The sequence below is a fragment of the Mobula birostris genome, chromosome 21, assembly GCF_030028105.1.
Source record: "Mobula birostris isolate sMobBir1 chromosome 21, sMobBir1.hap1, whole genome shotgun sequence".
Taxonomy (NCBI): Eukaryota; Metazoa; Chordata; class Chondrichthyes; order Myliobatiformes; family Myliobatidae; genus Mobula; species Mobula birostris.
Window position 1 is genome coordinate 52,520,422 of NC_092390.1, and position 21,754 is coordinate 52,542,175.

Here is a 21,754-nt window from a genome sequence, read left to right on the forward strand (position 1 = left end):
ACACACGATCCTGCAAGTTATGCAACTGAGTGCTGACAAATATGATTAACACATTTTAAGCTGGCAATATAGAATGAACAGCCTCCTGTGCTGTAAATGAGGTTGTTACCAGATTTCAAAGGAAACTTGGTAAGATCAGAAGAGAAAAACAATCCCTTAGAGTAGTACAAGCTGTAAAACAAAATCGATTTTTTTTTAATATTATTTGTTTGGGCGAGGTTTTAGCCAGGTAGCAGCATGATGAGAGAAGGGGAATAGGACGAATAAGCAGGTGGGTACACTGATCTTAAGTGATCAAAATGTTTCTCATCCTTTTCCCAAGAATATTTCAGATGTGGAATATTCAGTTTACATTGAACTATAATAAAAGGTTGAACTTAAAGAATACAAATAGCACTGTTAAACATGGATATTACCTGCTTATTTGGAAATGCTCTAATGCAGCGGGTCTGATACTTGAGACTAGATTCTCTCCTTTGCTGTACGTAGCCCATGTTCCTCAGGTCCCACACCAGTACACGGCGGCCAGCTGTTCCAACAATTAGACGATCACCAGACACAGAAAGAGTATATACCTAAAGTTGAGGGTATGGGGAGAAGGTTAAAAAGCTCAACTATTTTTCCTTATAAGTACATACAGGTAATAAAGGTGGAAATGCTTCCACATTTTATGCTAGGTTTTAAGAGCCCAGAAAGATAGGATAAATCTAGCATCCTCTTTGACTGATACTGATGGTAATAATCTGAAGCTAATTGGTTTTAGCAAGTCATCCAATTAAAGGATGTAGCATATGAAGTAAACTACACTTGATAGCTTAAACTCAAATTACTGTGTGCCCTTCACTGAGCATGATAGAAAATATTCAGTTATTCAGCACACAGAAAATATACATCTCTCCTTTAAGAGTCCATTCATAAAGTTTTTCAATTAAAACAAATACAAAATACTGAGTGCTTAAAGTGATTGATGTTAGTGTATTCAACTTGCTAGGAAGTCTTCAATAAAAGCAAATCGAACACACATCCTTCATGGTTTCACAATGCACTGTTTTTCTGCAACATCTGACAACATTCTTGTAGTTAATTTTCCACTACTTGTTTCATTTGATGCCCTCAAGTGGAAGCATCATTCTTATCACAAGGGGCAGTTGCTTTATTGATAATTGATAAAAGTTACCATTTAATTTTCTGGAGAATATTGCAGAACATTTTTTTCTTATTAATCCATAATTTAGATTTCTACCAGGAGATGGCAAAGTTGATGTGACAGTCAAATTCAAGCATATTTGATTGACTGGTCCATGCAGTGGTCAACAACCAAGTAATAATCAATTCTTACTGTCTTCTCATCAATGCTCGTCTACCTTATCTTTATACATTTGTCAGGAATCAATACGCATTCCTTGTGTAACTATCCAAATATATATTTTTAAAGGCAACAATATACAGCCTCAGTCTTTCAGATTACCAATACTGTTACACAATTTGATATCTTCAGTTAAGTTCTGCTTTGTTGCCCTGTAAATCATTAGTTTCTGGAGTACTCACAACTGAAATACACTGGGGACAAACTTTCCACTTCAGTTTTCACTTTCAACTTCCTCAAACAACCTTGTATGCAGCAATTCATTTATTTTAGCTAACACCTAGCACCTCCCAATACCTTCACTAAATACTAGAATACATCACAGGAAAGATTAGCAGGCTAATTAATGAGATGTACATGGAAAAAAAGATGTGCGAGGGTCAAAGGCATTAAGTTTCAAGAAGTCATTTAGTACCCACCTATAAGCAACCGACAGAAACTAAATGATAAACAAATATCTACAATGTTGTAAAAAGATGAACATTCATGAACCTGAATATGCAATTAATCAAAGTCCAGAGATGATGACGAACAGCAAAAATTTGCAGTGAAAGTTCAAACTCAGTTTCATTAAAACTAACAACTACTGTGCAAAAACAGGAAAATTAGAAAAGAAATAAATCGGGAAAAAATGACATTTAAATGTGCACAGATAGCAAAAAAAGAAAGCAGAATTAAAACTAGTGATTTCATGGATCTTCTGTTGGCTTCAATTTAAAAAAAACAGTACAGACAAGGACAACAGCAGGGAAGTAACTTGAGGGTTGCTAACAAACATGGAGAAATAGTTCCCAAATAGAAAGACCTAATGAAAAACCAAGATATCAGCTTGAGGAAATTTAAGATTATTTTTATTTGTCACATGTACATCAAACAGTGAAATGCATGTGGACAGGACACAGTCAACAGGCCCAAATTTAAAAAATTTGCAAGTAGCTTCAAGACTAAAGCCACATCATGCACTGCAGTTGAGCTTCCATACACATCCTGTGTTAAGAGTTTTAAAAGTGATTTTGCTGAATTCAAGCTTGCAATTTGTATCAATAGTTTGAATTACATGTATTGCACGTGCATCTTTGAAATACTGGTTGTCAGGTATTTTCCGCATTGCAAGTTTGATATTCCCAACTCCTATGTAACACTTCTTCCCCCAGAAATACCCCAGTGCCTTCCTTGGTGCTCCATTTTATTTTGATGTAATAAAAACATTAGGAGGAAGCACTGCCACTTCATTCCTAAATAGACTGAGCACCTTCTATTTTATTATTCCCAAATAGTCATGTACCTGATAGTGACTAATTGTGACCTGATACTGACAGTAAACAATTTCTAATTTTATTTTTAATATTTTTTATGAAAGCTAAAATCTAGAGAATATAGCAATTAAGTCAACCTCTTAGGACTTTGCAAATATCTACACAGTGAAAATTAGTCACTGCATCATCCTCAAGGCACCTTTTTACTCCAGCATGTACATTTGGACCTGAATGCCATTCTTCAGTCTGCCTTACTAAATCCACAGTCAACAGGCCCAAATTTAAAAAATTTGCAAGTAGCTTCAAGACTAAAGCCACATCATGCACTGCAGTTGAGCTTCCATACACATCCTGTGTTAAGAGTATTAAAAGTGATTTTGCTGAATTCAAGCTTGCAATTTGTATCAATAGTTTGAATTACATGTATTGCACGTGCATCTTTGAAATACTGGTTGTCAGGTATTTTCCGCATTGCAAGTTTGATATTCCCAACTCCTATGTACTCATAAATCAAATGATAGAACCGATGGGTCATGTAGATTCTGCCAGTCTACTCTGTGAACACATTCATCAGAAATAGTATTACTCAATCAGATAAAAAAACTGATGCCATAATGAATCCCAGTGAACCAATAAACAGTTTCATCGACAATGCCTGTCTGTTCCACTCCATTCTGTCACAGATTCATCACTGGCTCTTGGAACCTAACATGCTATAAATCATACACTCATTCACCACAAGCTATTTTCACTAAACAAAGATATTACTAAAAAAAAATTAGGCTAAGAGTAATGGAATAGCTTCATGGTCAGTTAGTAGATATTGCAGCAAATAATGATGTAGTAATAGGGTGCTTAGAGCAGGAGGTTAACTTCTTAACATTATACTATCACAAGATTTGAACCTTATCTATATATTACGAGCAAAAGGTGAAAATTATTTCAAGAGAATTGAAAATGCATCTCTGTGCTGGTATCATCTAAGGTTCTACAATACAAACACCAACCTACTTTTTACATCATATCTTGTATGGGAAAAAAACCTAAGGGAACAAGAAGTAATGCAAAGGATTATCCTGATTCCAGCTTTACATTAAAATTTAGCATGTATAAGATTCTAGAGTCTACTTGAAAAAGATTAAATTCTCTAGTCCTCCAGACAAAGGCATTATTCAGCTCATTAAAACACCTAAAAAATGAAGATATTTTAAGTCAAATAAACTTCCTTAGTGCTAAGAGACACGAATAACCTTATTGTTCTTTGTGCTCCTTTACATCTGCAACGTGTTCCGGATGTGTTCAAATTCCCAGTGTTTTATCTCCATATTCAAAATAATTCAAAACTAGGAAACAAAACTTTATCCTAATCTAAAACAGATTTCAGTTATCAACTTGGAAGTTTCTACGGATGAAAAAAAAATATAATCAATTATCCTCATTACTTGAGGCAAAGGCTTGGATCATCTTTAACATACCAAAACAAAGATAACTTCATTGCAAACAAAATTTTACACAGATGCAGGAGCATGTCATTCAGTCCTTCCAGCCAGTCCATTACATCACTCACATTACATCTACAGCCCATAATAAATTTGCCAAAAAATAATTTAAAAATGTCTATTGATCCAGCTACAACAGTTTTTTGGGTGATAAAGAGTTTTAGATTTTCCTTACCATGCAAAGAGAAATATTTTCTGGTATCATCTCTGATTAACACTGTTCTCGTTTCAAAACTGTGTTCGGAATATAAAGGACTCAGTTTGTCTAACATACCATCCATTTAGTATTTTAAACACTAACAAGGTCATGAATTTACTTCTGTACAAAACCAAAAGAGAGATTTACAAATAAAAATTCAACTTTCACTTCTAAAGTTAGGCTACAAAGCATTGCATTTTGAATAACCCGCATTTTTGTTCTTAGAAATACTACAACCGTATATTTGTTTATATGCTGTTCAACAGTTAAGTTTTATTTAAAACATTTACTTTATAACAGCACTGCATACCCTTTCTGGTTGTGCAAATGTTCCAGCATTGCAAGGTGTTCTAGGATCCCACAGCTTGACTGTTTGATCCCAACTTCCGGTGACCATTACGTTCACTTCAGGACAATACTCAACACAACGAATTGAAGCATCATGGGAACCCACAATAGATTCTATATGAAAGATAAAATTGACTGAATGAACATCACATGAAAAAACAATATTTGTCCCCATCGCAAACTGTGAGTATTTTATAAGAAAAGCAAACTTTTAAAAAAAACTCATCTGTACCACAATATAAGAACATAAGAACAAATAGGAGCAGGTGTAGGCCATCTGGCCCGTCGAGCCTGCTCCACCATTCAGTAAGATCATGGCTGATCCAGCCACAGACTCACCTCCACCTACCTGCCTTTTCCTGTAACTCTCAATTCCCTTACTATGCAAAAATCTATCCAACCTTGTCTTAAATATATTTACTGAGGTAGCCTCCACTGGGCAGAGAATTCCACAGATTCACCACTCTTTGGGAAAAGCAGTTCCTCATCTCCATACTAAATCTACTTCTCCGAGTCTTGAGGCTATGCCTCCTAGTTCTAATCTCACCTACCAGTGGAAACAACTTTCCTGCCTCTACCTTTTCTACATGAATTCCTCCATCGATAATAATTAGGAACTAATACACAATTTTATAGTACTGTAGAGATATTGGTCGTGGTCTAATCTGTCTTTATTTCATTTAAATTAATAAAATGTTGCTCAGTTAAACAGTAGTTTTTTTCTTTAATAACTTTTTAATTATTTCCATGAAACTTCAGCTATTTGGACTAAAATGTACTGGTCTTGATGTGTCCCATTTAACCAGAATCCACAGTACTCACCATCATGTGTGAAAAAGTTGCCCTTCAGGTCTCTTTTAAACATTTCCACTCTCACCCTAAATCTATGACACCCCCCCCCACCCCGAGCTTTAGACCCCTATCCTGAGGATTCACTCTTATAAACCAGCTCTGGACTCTGCCCATTGACAGGACATCTTTCCTTAGAAAATGGGGAAACAGTCTTTCCCCCATTTTAATTACATTAAAAAAATAACCTCAACAAAAGCAACCTTTCAAGGAATTGTTGTCCCTACACTATTTCAAAAGTGTATTTTATCACATCATGCACCTCCTTAAGTAGCATGTTTAACATAAACATTTCTCACCTTGGTCTGTGTTTAAATCACGCATTTTCAGAGAAAGGTCCAATCCACCACTCCATGCATGAGTTGGATCCTATTTACAGTGAATTAAAAAATTAACATTGTATTTTACCCAACTACAAAGCTAAAAACTCCAGGTACTGAAAACCTGAAACAAAATCAATACTGAAAATTCTTAACAATTCAAACAATATCTGTAATGAGTGGAACAATTAAGGAGAAGTAACGAGAACAAAGAAACAGTGGACAAATTAAAGTACTATTTTGATATCAATCTTCACTGTAGAAGAAACCAACAACATGCCTGAAATTCAAGTGTCAGGAGGGCAAGTGAGTATAGTCACTATCACCAAGAAGGTACAGTCGGCCCTCCATATCCGCGGGGGACTGGTTCCAGGACCCCCCCGCGGATACCAAAATTCACGAATGCTCACGTCCCTATACAAAGCCTAAGAGAGATCGTAAGGGTGTAACGTTTAGCGTAAAACTGGACATAATTAAGCGTTTCGATCGTAGTGAATGAATTAAAGACATTGCGCGTGCGTTAAACTTGCCTGCGTCCACCATTCGTACTACTGTATTTACACGCAGAAAGAATCTTGAAAGCTGCCGATGTTACTATTGGTTCTGCTAGTAGCATATCATTCCTGCTTTTACTATATGTTAGTGTTATTTTAGGTTTTATGTGTTATTTGGTATGATTTGGTAGGTTATATTTTGGGTCTGGGAATGCTCAAAAATTTTACCCATATAAATTAATGGTAATTGCTTCTTCACAACCGAATGAGACGCGAGGCGAACAATGCTCAAACAACCAGTGCTGGAGAGAGAACTTACGGGTTTTCCCAATCTGCGGCTGGTTGAATCCGCGGGTGCGGAACCCGCGGATACGGAGAGCCGACTGTACTTGGAAAGCTGAAAGGTCTTGAGAACGTAACAAGTAGGGTAGACGAAGGAGAGCTAGCTAAATGTTGTTTATCTAGATTCCTACAGGCCTTCGACAAGGTGCTACACATGAGTTGCTTAATAAGATAGGAACCCATTGTGCTACAGAAAAGGTATTAATGTGGAAAGAAGATTGGCTGACTGGCAAAATGCAAGTAATGGAAATAAAAGCGGCTTTCTAGTTGGCTGCCAGTGACTAGTGGTTTTTGCACGGCTGGTGATGGGTCTGCTACTTTTCACATTATATGTTAATGATCTGCATAACAGAATTGATGGCTTTCTGGCCAAGGTTGTGGATGATGCAAAGATAGGTGGAGGGGAAGGTAGTGTTAAGGAAATATCTGCTGAATGATTTGGACAAGCTAAGAGAATTGGCAAATAAGTGGTAGGTAGAATACTGCCGTGCACTCTGGATGTCCTGACACTGAATAAAGGCGTAGACTATTTTCTAAATGGGGAAATAATTCAGAATCAGAGATACAAAGGTCCTAATGCAGGATTCCATGAAGGTTAATTGCAATTTGAGTCTGCAGTATGGAAGGCAATGTTAGCATTGAGGATTAGAATACAAAAGCAAGGATTTAGTGCTCAGGCCTTAGAAAGTACGGATCAGACCACATATGGTGTATTGAGCAGTTTGAACCGGATATCTAAGGAAAGATGTCCTGTCAATGGGCAGAGTCCAGAGCTGGTTCATAAAAGTGAACCCAGGGATGAAGAGGTATGAGGAATGTTTGATGGTCTGGGCGTATACTCACTAGAGTTTAGAAGATTGGAGGGAGTGCTCAGTAAAACGCCCTTGAAGAGTTAGGATTTCAGATTGTATACATTCTCTGATATTAAACTGAACTACTGAATCTACTGAATATTGAAAGGCCTAGATGATGTGGATGTAAATGTGTTTGCAGAAGTTGGAGTCTAGGACTGTAGGGCATAGGCTCATAATAAAAGGATGTTCCTTTAGGACAGAGAGCAGCAGGAATTTCTTTAGCCAGAGGGTGATGAATCTGTAGAATTCATTGACACAGATGGCTGTGGAGGCAAAGTCTTTGGATAAATTTAAAGCAGAGGTTGACAGGCTCATGATTAGTAAGGATTTAAAAAGTTACTAGGAAAAGGCAGGAGAATGGGGTTGAGAGGGAGAAATAAATTGGCCATGATCAGTTAGTGAAACAGACAATGGTCCAAATGGCCTAATTCTACTTCTATGCCTTATGGTATTGACTGAAAATGAATCAGCATCATTGTTGCATGAGTGAGAATAACATACCTATAAGCAAAGCACCAAAACATTTGCAGGTGAATAAAATACAAACACAATACAGTACATACAAATGAAAAATATATGCAAAGACTGGGTGCTAGTCACACGACAAATTCTTGTTATTCTGACTACATCATATAAGCTTACACACAGACAATAGATACCAGAACTGTAACCAGGTAGTTTGGAGCTACAACAAAATTCACACAACTCATTCCCTCCCCGCCCGCCACACCCCACTCTGAGGCCAGGGTACTAAAATAAAGGATCAAGTAGAAAAGATATCTGAAACTAAACAATCTAAGCCATGAATGATATTGGAAGCAGTAAACAGAATTAGAATAAAGACATCAGAAAGGGAAGTTCTACACATGAAATACAGGAAAAACTTGCATCTAACCTGTAAATAAAAATCAAACTATAGATGCTGGAAACCTGAAATAAAAAAATAAAACTGCTAAAAATATTCAACAGATCACGCAGAACTATTAAAGGTTCTTTGACCTGAAATGTGAACTCTGTTTCCATTTCCCCAGATCAGTCTATCTGAAATCTTGATTTTATGTCTTCATTGTAACTTCATAATTTCAGACCAATTTTGTATCTTTCAAAATGTAGTTATTGTTACTACATATTGAGCACTGAAACCAATTTGCACACAAGTCAATTCTCACAAATGCAAACATGATAACCAGTAACACACACAAAAAATGCTGGTGAACACAGTAGGCCAGGCAGCATCTATAGGAAGTGGTACAGTCAACGTTTCGGGCCGAGATCCTTCGTCAGGACTAACTGAAATGCTCACCAGCATTTTTTGTGTGTGTTGCTTGAATTTCCAGCATCTGCAGATTTCCTCGTGTTTGCATAACCAATAAATGTTTTCATATTAAGATACAACTATTGGTCATGATTCTAGAGACAATCCCTAAATGTACAAGAACTTTTTTATATATCTATCCAAGAGGGTACAGTCTGAATTAAAGAAGCTCATCCAAATACAAGACTCTTATTTTGAACAACTCTCAAAGAACAAAAACAAATCAAGAAAATAGCCAGGATTTCCTTTGTTAATTTGGAACACAATGTCACCTAATTGGGGCAGGAGACTGTTGCTGAACAGTTTCTAACTGGCATCAGACAATTGCATTGCGTGGTCAACACACACTACACTGTACTTAGAGTGAACCATTTTTAACTAGCATCAGTTGTATCCACTTAATCAAGAGAACATGTACACTGGATGAATTTCTTCATCAATAACTATTAAGAACTAATACCCAGCTTTCTAGTACTGCAATAGTATTTATAGTGTTCCAATTCCTGTATTTCATTTAAATATGTAACTTGTTACTCAGTTGAATAGCAGTTGTCTTTTTTATACTTTTTTAACTATGTTCATGGAATTTCAGCTAATTGCTGCACCTGCTTAATTGGCCCAAAAAGGTACTGTGTCCCAATTAACCGGAATCCTCTGTGTGTATACACACGCGCGCACACACACACAAAAAACTGTAGACTGTTGTACAATGCCAATATAATACCATTGTGTTAGATAGAAAAAAGATGACTTTTGGAATCCTGAAACATAGGCATAGCATAGGCTGGAACTTGAGCTTATACCTCAAAGCTTCAAACTGTGCCTTTAGAAGGAACTAAAAATGAAGATGGAAAATAAAGGACTCAGAACCAACAATCAAAAGTGATGACATAAAAAAAATGAAAAATAGCTCAAAAGATTAAAATTATTTGACAGCATGAGTTTATTTACAAACATTACACAAAATATTAACACCCCAAGCCAATTCATTAAAGTAGTTTTTAAAAGTAATGATTTGTTATCACATGACTTGAACATTAACTCTGAAGAGGACACATTTCCTTTTACTCAAAACTGATGTGCTGATCACAATTTAATAGCAAAGTGAAAATAGTCCCTTACATGAAAAGCACAGTCCAGGACAGCAGCTGAATGTTGATACTTTAGGCGCATATTATTCGACGTGATATCATACAAACGGACAGTACAGTCCCAGGATGACACCAAGAGGAACTGAGAGGTGTTTGGGCTGAACTTGATAGCTGATATTCCATCCTCAGGACATTGGTTTAGCTTGAATTCATTTGAGCCAGTCATCTGAAAACAAAACAACATTATTTCAATACAATCTTTACTAAAATTTGACAAATTAAAAAGACCAGCAACCAAAACAAATTACTACTTCCCATCTTGAAAAAAAACACTCCGTACATTGTATTATGACAGTAAGGCTTTTCTGCAAAGCACCATCGATTTTTATTGTTGGATCTTAACGTAAATCACAATTGTTATAATTACAGTCACTTTGAGAAGTGGATACTGACTTGGAAGCACAAGAGTGATTAAAAAAAAATCAACTGGATACTATATTACAAAGAAAAAAAGTCCAGGAATGACATAACAAAAAAAATTCACTTAATACCCTTACATGAGATCAGAGAGAGCTGCAGATAGAGTCACTCACTACAGGAGGCAGAGCGTCATAGAAAGGAGTTTCAGGGAGGTGGTCACACAAACATTCAGTCACAGGTAGATGGGTGACTACCAGGAGCTAGCAGGTAGTGGAAGAGTTGCCTCCAGCTATCCCCCTGCAACCACAAACCCTCCCCATACAAGTACAGCAGTTTGGACACGGTGATGGTGGTACAGTCTTTCTAGGAAGCATCGCAGCAGCCAGGTCAGTGGCCACCACAACTGGCTCTGTTGTAAAGCAGGATAGGGCAAGGTCTGGACAAGCAATAATTGTACAAACCCCATTTCCAGAAAAGTTGGGATATTTTCCAAAATACAATAAAAACAAAAATCTGTGATGTTAATTCATGTGAACCTTTATTTAACTGACAAAAGTACAAAGAAAAGATTTTCAATAGTTTTACTAACCAACTTAATTGTATTTTGTAAACATACAAATTTAGAATTTGATGGCTGCAACACACTCAACAAAAGTTGGGACAGAGGCATGTTTACCATTGTGTTACATCACCTTTCCTTTTAATAACAGGTTTTAATCGTTTTGGAACTGAGGATACTAATTGTAGTAGATTTACAATTGGAAATTTTGTCCATTCTTGCTTGATATAAGACTTCAGCTGCTCAACAGTCTGATTCTTCTCTTCATGATGCGCCACACATTTTCAATAGGAGATAGATCTGGACTGGCAGCAGGCCAGTCAAGCACACGCACTGTGTCTACAAAGCCACGCTGTTGTAGCCCGTGCAGAATGTGGTCTGGCATTGTCCTGCTGAAATAAGCATGGACATCCCGGGAAGAGACGTCACCTTGATGGCAACATATGTCTCTCTAAAATCCTAATATACGCCTCAGAGTCAATGATACCTTCACATACGTGCGAATCACCCATGCTGTGGGCAGTGATGCACCCCCATACCATCACAGATGCTGGGCTTTTGCACCTTTCGCTGATAACAATCTGGATGGTCGTTTTCATCTTTGGCATGGAGAACTCGACACCCATTTTTTCCAAAAACTAGCTGAAACGTGGACTCATCTGACCACAGCACACGGTTCCACAGTCTTTCGGTCCATCTGAGATGAGCTTGGGCCCAGAGAACTTGCCGGCGTTTCTGCATAGAGTTGATGTATAGCTTCCTCCTTGTGTGATACAGTTTCAAGTTGCATTTCTGGATGCAGCGACGGACTGTGTTGAGTGACGATAGTTTTCCGAAGTACTCCCGAGCCCAGGTGGCTATAATTGTCTCAGTAGCATGACGGTTTCTTAGGCAGTGCCGCCAGAGGGCTCGAAGATCACGCGCATTCAACAGTGGTTTCCGACCTTGCTCTTTACGCACTGAGATGTCTCTGAATTCTCTGCAATCTTGCATTGAGAAATGTTCCTTTTGAACTGACTAACAATTCTCTCACGTATTTTGGCACAAAGGGGTGAGCCACGACCCATCCTTGCTTGCAAAGACTGAGCCTTTGATGGATGCTACTTTTATACCCAGTCATGATACCTCACCTGTTACCAATTAGCCTGCTTAATGTGGAGTCTTCCAAACCGGTGTTACTTGAATATTCTGTGCACTTTTCAATCTTATTTTAACTCTGTCCCAACTTCTGTTGAATGTGTTGCAGCCATCAAATTCTAAATTCGTGTACATTTACAAAATACAATTAAGTTGGTCAGTAAAACTATTGAAAATCTTTTCTTTGTACTTTTGGCAGTTAAATAAAGGTTCACATAAATTAACATATCACAGATTTTTGTTTTTATTGTATTTTGGAAAATACCCCAACTTTTCTGGAAATGGGGTTTGTAGACAACTTCTTAATCAGGGGCACAGGGAATTTTTATTTATTTTATTTAGATACAGTGCAAAACAGGCCCTCTTAACCCAGTGAGCCGCACTGTCCAGCAACCCATTTAATGACCACTAGTCTAACCACAAGACAATTTACAATGGCCAATTAACCTACTAACCAGTACGTCTTTGGAATTTGGGGGAGGAACTGGAGCAGAGGAAACATACGTGTTCACGGGGAGAACATACAAACCCTTTACATTGGCATTGGAACAGAACTCCGACACCCCAAGTTTTAATAGCTATGCTACTGTGGTGTGCTGCCCTATTTCTGTGGCCATGACCATGATGTCAGAATGGTGTGCTGCCTCCCGAGTGTCAGGATCAAGGTTATCCAAGTAAAAACAAAATACTCTGAAAGGGAAGAGTGAGTACCCAGAAATCATGATCCACACTTGTGCCAATGACAATCATGCTACAGGCATAACAAAGGTGGAGGAAAGAGAAGAAGGGATTTGCACTCTTAATTAGGGTCACTTTTTATTACATCACAGCTGTACTTTGGGTATTCTTGGGCGTCATCCAGTGAAGCTATCTAAGTGAAACTTAGAAATGAGATGATCACTTTGATGGGATTGTGATGTAGCCCCTCCCCCAATAGTTTATGCATATTGACTGGAATTGCCAGGGTGAAAATGGCTTGGATGGTGTAAAATCTGTTAAATGTGTCCAGGAAAGTGTGCTACCAGAGGGGGCAACACTGGACAGCCTAATGGGAAATTAGTTTAGGCAAGACACTGAGATATCAGTGGGGGGAGTACAGTACTATGGGAACAGTGATCACAATTCTTAGTTTTTAAATGATAATAGAAAAATTTCAAAATTTGTCCTATTCTAATTGACAGCAGGCTCACCACCCCAGAAGATTAGATCATATGCGATGCAGGATGAGCAAGCCAATTGGTGGAAGGATTCAGAGACTGGTAGTAAAGGAACACACATCAAAGTTGCTTGAATTTCCAGCATCTGCAGATTTCCTCGTGGTAGTGAAGGGTTGTATTTTGGATTGGAGGATTGAGACCAGTGACCAGTCATGTGCCACAGGAATTGGCACTACATAAACAACCTCTCTCTTAATGTCAGCAAGACCAAAGAGCTGATTATTGACCAGGAGGAAACTGGAGGTTCATGAGCCAGTCCTCACTGGGAGATCAGAGATGGAGAGGCTCTTGAACCAGAGGGGATTAACTTCACTTGCTCTATCACTTTCAAGGACTACTCATCTCATGTTCTCCATATTTATTGCTTATTTATTATATATTTTTTGTATCTGTACAGTTTGTTGTTTTTTGCACTTTGCCCACAATACAGTGGACAAACAACCAGTCTCTTTCATTGATTCTATTATGGTTCTTGGATTTACTGAGTATGCCCACAAAAAAAATGAATCCCAGGGTTATTATTGCAACATGTATGAATTTTTCTAATAAATTTGCTTTGAATTTTGCATCCAGTTTCTTGTCATCTATATTGACACTTAGGATGAGAATGTAGTTTGCATGGTCAGTAATTTTGCCAATCACACCAAGATTGATGGCACAATGTACCTAAGATTAAAATGGAATCTGGTTCAATAGGTGAAGTGAACATTTCGGTGAGCAGCAGAGAATTTAACGCAGACAAGTACAAGAGATTGCACTTGGGCAAGTTTAAACCAGGGTCTTTCACAGTAAACAATACTCATGAGTACAGGTATATAGTTCCTTGAAAATGAAGGCAAAATTTGGCACAGTCTTTGTCAGTCAGGACTTCAAGCACAGGGATTAGGACACAAGTCTTTTAGGAGACTACATTTTGGAGTATTGTGTGCAATTCTAGTTCCTCAGCTGTAGAATAAGCAGTATGTTACCAGGACTGGATTGCTTGAGTTATAAGGAGAGGCTAGACTTCTTTCCCCTGGAGCCTTGGTGGCAAAGGGTAAACGTTGTAAAATCATAACGAGCACAGATAAGCTGCATGGTTTTAGACTGTTCCCAGGATAGTGATATCAAAAACTAGAGGGCACAGATACAAGATAAGGTAAAAAATTAAAGAGGGACCCAAGGGAAACGTCACCCACAAAGTGGTAGGTATATAGAATGAACTGCCAATGGAAGCTGTAGAGGTGGGTACAATTATAATATTTAAAAGATATTGACATAGGTAAATAGATCACAAAGGATTGGGAAATATAGGTAAAAAATATAAACAAATGGGAGTAATGGACAAGACGGGCCGAAGGAACAGCTCTACTGTGCAACAATGACTCAAAAGCCATCCAATGGCTGAAACAACGGGAATAATAAAAGTAAATAATACCTGACCCAATGCCATTGATTATTATGCAAGATAAAAATCATGCAATGTTACAAGAATGAAGATTGTTGTCAAATCTATATTTGTTAAAGGTTTCGCCGAACACCAAACCGTGAGGGCGCCCGTTAAAAGCCAAACATTTATCGGGAAAGTGGCATCAGAGAGTAAAACCAGAGGCCCGACTCCCACGGACGCGGCCCGCCTCGGCCCTGCGGCCTACACCAGCTCCACCAACGTTAATGGTGCCGACATGGAGAAGCATGAGAGCTTCTCCAACACCACCGCCGTACCGAGGGTATATATTAGTCTCATCCCATGCCCATTGACCTACCTCGCCGCTCCCTCCTCAACCTCCCCTTTGAATTTATAACCGAAATCCGTCCGGAGCGCAGCCGTTCGAGCAACCGCCGATCTCGTGCGTCGCCGCCACTCGTAATCCTCTCTTCTGATTGGCCAGTTTGAAGGCAGACCGCTTTGACGCGCCTCACGTCGGTTCGGGATAAGGATGTGACGCACGCGGAGAGCTGTTCACGTGACGCTATGTTAGTACAGTTTTGTTCCTCACCTGCAAAATCTCAACTTGAGTTTGAGCAAATGAGCTTGCAAATAAAGGAGAGCGTTGCATTCAAACACTTCTTTATAAGAGAAAATAGTGTAAAGGAAAATCTATTAAGAATACAGTTTGGTGCAAGAATGTCACCTTATAATTTGCCTCTTTTAGAGGGTTAAATTACTCTGAAAGTTTAACATTTGTAGATCTTTAACACTGATGCAAATATTTATAGCTCATAAATGCTTGTTGCAATACATAACTATATTTTCGCGTTCGCTTGCGGAGGAAGTAATCCTCCCAGTTTTAAAGAAATTGCAGCAGTGGGGTGAATGCACGGAGAATATATTGACAGTATCAGTTGGATAAAGTAATTAAAACGTAACATACGTGTATTATGGATGAAAGCTACCCGAGTAGTTTCTTAACTAATGTTATCTAGATATATAATATTGTGTCCATTTTTAACCGAGATGTTATTCAAACCTACCTTTGCACAAAGTAATTCATAAGTACTTTCACGGTACTTTTTAGAACGGAATGGTCATAATTAGATTTAGTCTATAACAGATGTCCTTTAATTTACCATGTTTTATTTGCTCTCAGTAATGAATATAAGCATTTGTGTGATTTTCTGTAAATTCTATAGAATGTGTATTTTCTGTAAAATGATCTTGAAGTTATTCTCAAATCACCATGATTATGTTTCCTTGTCCCCTCACGCACTTGCTGTCTATACTTGCACGTTGTACGTTACAAAATAATAATAGTACTGGGTTGATATTTTTTCTTGAAGTGCAGGACGCAATCTATAAACAAAACCTTTTTCCATATTGCATCGAGAGATCAACTCCGATATAAGCTAATTTATGGATTACATCAGTGATCCATAAATCTACAGTGTTAAAGTAAACTGAATAATAATCAGCAACTAGAAAATATAACTACGTTTTCTTGCGATGTTTCCTTGATACAGCTTTGCATGCGACCATTCGGCCCCTCGAGTCTGCGTCGATTCTCGAACTACTTTGTCATTCTTTCCCCGATACCCATGCAAATTATTGTCCATTAAAAGTGCTTCCGAATTTACTACATTTAAACATAATTTATGTAGATAAATAGTATTGTGTGCTACAGCCTTTAATGCCTTTCTAAAGATTTGATGTGTGCAATGATTTGAGAGATCGTAAGAAAACCGAAAAGTATGTTCTAATATTCTAACAGGATAGCAAATTAATAATTGCTACACTGTGCTGCACAATTACGCAATATATAGGTGGAGGTTCGTACTTACCTATTGGGTCTAGATAAGACAGGCATGGGGCATTCGTGATGAAGCCAAACATTCAGCAGAACAAAAGTACAATACCGTATTCGCATTTTGTTAAAAACACTTCTGGAAATATTCATTCGGCGTCCAGTTCAGCGCAAGCTCCTGCACTGTGGTGCATCCTTTGTAGTTTATCCAAAATATTTTGTGCCTGTTTGATTTATGTAGCTGAAATATATTTCAATGAACGGCAGACAGAAGATGCGAATTTTCAATGTTTTTTTAAAAAATGATCGTGCATTTTAATTTCACCGATAGTCGATAGCATTGATTGTTCACTTAGAATTCTTAAAGTAAATATAAACTCACCAAAATTAAAATGGAATGTGACCGTAAAAAGGTATATTATATATAGACACGGGAAAATCTGCAGATGCTCGAAATCCAAAGCAACGCACAAATATTGCCGGAGGAACTCAGCAGGTCAGGCAGCATCTGCGGAAAAGAGTAAACAGTCGACGTTTCGGGCCGAGACCCCTCATCAGGACCGGAAAGGAAGGACATACAGAAATAACCCTTTATGTTACTAGGCAGGGTTTCTAATCATTTGCTATATCAAAATGAGGCGTACCTTTCGTGAACTGTTCTAAACATATCTAGAACTTATTTTTAAGAGACGTTCTATGTTGTTTTACTTTGATGTGACTTCGACCACTGGCTTCAGCGCAAATAGTTACTTCAAAAATTCAAGTTTTGACTTTTCAAATTATTTATCAGTCAGTTGAAGTAAATAATAAAATGGAATTTAACATCGTTGCAACTACATTGTGTGGCGCCAAAATATAACTCTATAGATTAAGAATTACTGCTTAAATAATTACTTTCAATTAATTTTCACCCAACATATTCTTTGAAAATGCCAACCTAAATTTATTTCTCCTATTAAAGGCACTAGATTTAAGACATTGCAAAACATTTTGAATGTCCTTAATCACGTTTATTAACTTTCTGTGAAGCTAATAACGTAATTAATTTAATAATAAGTTAAGAAATTCTGAACTGCTATGTATGAGCATCTTTTGCACAGAACATTTCATGATCAGATAAGGTATCGCATTTGTAGAATTTTGCTTGATAAAAGTTTCGGTAGCGTTACACACAAAACCTTGCTTACATTTACTGTGACATGAGTTCAATTTGTTAATTTATCCGAGGAACGAAGTATCCTTAATTGGTGTTTAACGGGCCATGCGCACCGTATAAATGGTGTTTTTCGTACTGCGGGTAAAATAGCGGTCAAAGATTCTTGCAAGAAACCCATCAGCATTTGCATTATTCCTCCTGGTTTTGTTCTCTGCTAATTTCGCTTGCCATGTGGGGAATTTCTGTGATGACAAAAAAAGAAACCTAGCACGAATTTCGAGCAAAACCTTCAAACCAGATGTATATTTTGTGATTTCCTGCTACCTATTAAGAAATATTTCGATAATGAATGCAAGCTTCGTATCCTTTGTGATTTTTATGTGACCATTTGGGCGTCATCTTCACTAATAGAAAATAGTTATCAAATAAGAAACTGCAACTTAATCCATATATACACTGTATATTTAATACAATTTATAGAGAAGCACATTGTCTTTATAATTATGCAAGTGACTGCATATAAGAAAGATATATTTTAACAGATACGGATATTATATAAATATACAATTTAATTGTTAAACAATTATAAAGAGACGTGGACAGAAAATGTCAGTATTCAATTTTGTTGTAGAGATTGTAGAAGGGAAGAGCTGTAACGTTGCTGCCCGGATAATACAAAGGAGCTGGGAACGCAATTGATCTGGGGACTGGAACCCTCAAAAGGGAGTTGTCTCTGAAAACTAGAGGCATTCCTACAAGAGTCTGTGCTGAGGCGTGAGCCATATTAGCTGCCTCAAGTTCTGCTGAGAGCTGCCGCTTCCACTTATTCCTACGGTTCTGGAACCAGGTTTTGACTTGGGTCTCTGTGAGCTGCAGGCTGGTGGCGAGGCAAGCTCTTTCCGAGCTGCTCAGGTAACGTTTCATGTCGAACGTGGATTCCAGTTGGTAGACTTGGCTCCTGGAGAAAACCGTACGTGTCTTCTTTTTGGCCGGATTCCCCTGTCTGTCCGCCTCCCTCTGTCTGTCTGAGGATGTCTGCAAGCAAGTTTTCTCCTTTTCTTCCTTGTAAATCTGACCATCTTGCGAAAGGTACTGCTGCCTCCTCTCCGTGTTTTCCTGCCCAGAGTTGCCAACTCCTTTAGAATTGCCTAAAATGTAAAACAATGAAACATATTTTACAGACATTCTTTCCCTGGTCTTTGCAGTAATCATATTTCCACTACTTTTACAAATTATAAACAAAACTCTCTTGCTGTCTGCTCTCCAAAATAACGGAAAGACATACAGGGTTTATGTTTAATGGTGCTTTCATCTAAATGAAGTGGCGTTTGAAATACACTTTGCTTTAAACAGTGACATTAAATATAATTGAAACCAAAATCGGGTAACGTAGGAGAGCAAGCTGAACGGAATTTAACATATTGTCTTGCAAAGAAACAGCTACCGTCTCTGAACAATCATCCATAGGCCAACATATTGCGAATTGTCCTACAGCGATATGCAGCCTTTTAATGTCTCACCTGTACGCGCAACATAAACCATCACAATTTTGCTGTAAGCGGCCGGTGAATCCCATTGTTCATATTTAGTAAACCCTTAATGAAAGATGAAGAGGAAACGTATTCCTTAACCTGTGCAGTAATTTACAGTTAATGAAAATAAATAATTATGCAAGTACATTGTGAGACCATTGTGGTGTGAACGAAGTCAGGAGCCAGGCTGCTGCCGTTGTCTGATAGCCAGGGTTCCGTCACAATGCATCTACCACAGTCAAGTCTTTGAATTCCTTTTGAAATGAAGCTCTGATGTGAATTTATAAAATACCAAATGTCATGCTTCAAAAATCAATCGTATGGATGTCCCCTCTATCCGCAACAAAATATGTGGTTATTGCTCTTTACATGAATTTAATGCACCTTCATTGACGGCATTAATCCAAAGTGTCGGCGTCTGCGAATGGTCTAAAGATGTTCCCATTATTTTTGTTTGGTTTTTTAATAAGACATTAAAATATTGGTTTATGCGTGGGTATTATCATGTTAGAGATGTCTATGAGTTACCCTACGGCCCCTATATATAAAACAAAATGAAAACAACCCTAAAAGCTTCAATTTAAATACAATATTAGAAGCTAGCAATATTTTCTCTAATAAAATTATTATATAAACAATATCCAAAAAGATTAAGGATAATAGTGCAGGATAAATATCAACCATTTTGCTGTACTTACTCACACACGTGTAGCTGATAGTCTGGTGCCTGCGACAGGGCTCTCCCGGGCCAGAGTCAGAACAGAAGCAGTCTAGATCTTTGTATCCTTCCTCGGTTAACTCTTCGTCCGAGGAATCGGACAAACATCGCTGCCTGGCATTTACTTTAGCATTGTCTTTGCAACCTGAGCGTTCTTCCTTCGACGAGGTTCCAAGTATGGACTGGATGGTGAAGCTGGAGATCGGGGCTGGGGAACACTTTGTAATGTCGTCTTTGTTGCTCATTCTGCGTGCATTAAAAAAAAACACAAACTTAATTGCCTCACTGTCGCTTGAAGAAGTCTTAGTGGACGTATATTCTTCTGGCTTTGTTCTGTGGTCGTTTTCCCTGAGCATGCACGGGCTGAATGCATTCTCTGTGTCCCGTAAACCTGTATTGATCTGCTGCTTAGTCGCTGGCGTTGGCTGATTTGCATGTAGGTTTGAGTTGCAGCCAATCAAAAACAGCAGTCGGTGCCGGAAATTTTGAACTTTACACAAGCTAAGGGATGATTAGGTTAACCTAAGTATCTGATCGATTGTTGATGTTTGTAACATTATAAACATATTCTTACTTTGGAGGAACATGATGCAACACAGTGTGACAATAGATGTGGCCCAATAGGCGCACGTGGTGACACGGATGCGTCTAGTTGTTTTATGTTTTAATGAACGATAGGCTGCGGTATAGCTCACTTGACTATGTGACTGTCTTCCTAAATATTAAGTAGTTCCTGCTCAGTGAAATCAGGAAATGGGGCCATTAATAACTACAGAGTTTATAAAAGTAGTCAGATAAAGTTGATAACGTGGGATAGGCACAAATCAAAACAATTATAAAATGTTTATGCCAAAAATGAAAAATAATGTAATAAAAATAATTCATATTGCAGTATTTCTTCCGATTATATTGTCGAGGATATGGAATTTAGAAGAATTCTTCGTTCCATCTGTCAGATCTCTATGTGAGTGCTTTAATTTTTACAGAGTGATTTTGAAAATTCGTGGCCTGAGCAGCACAAAGCTATGAATGGAGCAGCCTAGTGATATCAACAAATACTGCTTCAGCAGCGGAACTGATTTATAAAATGTTTAGTTCTGAAACAAAATGTGTGTTCAATGGCAGCTAATTTTATTGGGAGTGTTGGGGGATACTCGGGGCCTTCCAAGACCGTAAGTGCATATTCAGCAGAAGAGTGAAGCCATTAAATATTTTGAATTTGGTTTTGCTTGAGGTTGCGGGTAGCGGCAGCCTGAATGGTAGCTTGGATTAACTCTAGTCGCTGGTCTGCAGAAGATTGAACGGTTTTGGTTGGGCTTAATCTGGTACTAAACCTTGATTGATTTTGGACGGTGACTATTTTCGGTTGTAAGTAACGTTGATTTCGAAAGAAAAAATATTCAATACTCAGTATTTTTCTTCAATGCAAGGTTGGCTAACCATTCTTATTTAACAAGAATATTATTGCATTTGTCTCTAAATCTGGTTTAGAGACAAATGCAATAATATTCGTTGGAATGGAAAGTGGTTTAAAATCGATCACCGTGGGGAATTTGTGGGGAGATGGGTTTACTGAACTTTACCAAGTCTGCTGGATGCGTGATGACCAAGGAGTGGTAGTGCGCAATCTGCGCTATAGAAATCGGTGGCAACAAGATTAAGATTTGGAAGGTTGCCCCCCCCCCCCTTTCGTTTGTGGTGTTTGGCACATGAGTTGGAATAGCACCCGAGACTGAATGGATGAAGCTGATCTTAGTTTTAAATTGACTAAATATCTAAGGTTAAGTGCTGCTGGATGGGTCATGTACCAAGTACAGCAACTACATAGGATGCTGATTTCTTGGCGTCAGGGATAATGGCG

General features: G+C 38.1%; 2 protein-coding genes across 5 annotated transcripts in view; both read right to left on the reverse strand.

Annotated features, from left to right (window-relative positions):
* The window catches only part of bub3 (BUB3 mitotic checkpoint protein), a 60,157-nt gene extending 45,034 nt beyond the window's left edge, over positions 1 to 15,123 (reverse strand). For all 4 annotated transcript variants that reach the window (XM_072239471.1, XM_072239470.1, XM_072239468.1 and 1 more), the window contains exons 1-5: positions 15,012 to 15,123; positions 9,965 to 10,159; positions 5,817 to 5,886; positions 4,631 to 4,782; positions 417 to 575 (exon numbers count right to left, since the gene is read on the reverse strand). In XM_072239471.1, the coding sequence (XP_072095572.1) occupies positions 417 to 575; positions 4,631 to 4,782; positions 5,817 to 5,886; positions 9,965 to 10,159 (576 nt within the window). In that variant the 5' untranslated portion in view covers positions 15,012 to 15,123. The remainder of the gene's footprint in view (positions 1 to 416; positions 576 to 4,630; positions 4,783 to 5,816; positions 5,887 to 9,964; positions 10,160 to 15,011) is intronic.
* Positions 15,124 to 18,252: 3,129 nt separating this feature from the next.
* On the reverse strand, positions 18,253 to 20,138 carry hmx2 (H6 family homeobox 2). Its single transcript, XM_072239787.1, has 2 exons — positions 19,874 to 20,138; positions 18,253 to 18,791 (listed from the first exon to the last, which is right to left on the reverse strand). The coding sequence occupies exons 1-2, from the start codon at positions 20,136 to 20,138 to the stop codon at positions 18,253 to 18,255; spliced, it is 804 nt and encodes a 267-aa protein (XP_072095888.1).
* Between the last annotated feature and the right edge of the window lie 1,616 nt (positions 20,139 to 21,754).

Bases quoted from the DNA above. Each gene is read 5' to 3' on its own strand.
- hmx2 (XM_072239787.1), bottom strand. From the start codon at position 20,138: ATGAGCAACAAAGACGACATTACAAAGTGTTCCCCAGCCCCGATCTCC. The intron at 18,792-19,873 runs GTAAGTACAGCA...TTTACATTTTAG, and splicing joins TATCAGCTACACGTGTGTGA to GCAATTCTAAAGGAGTTGGC.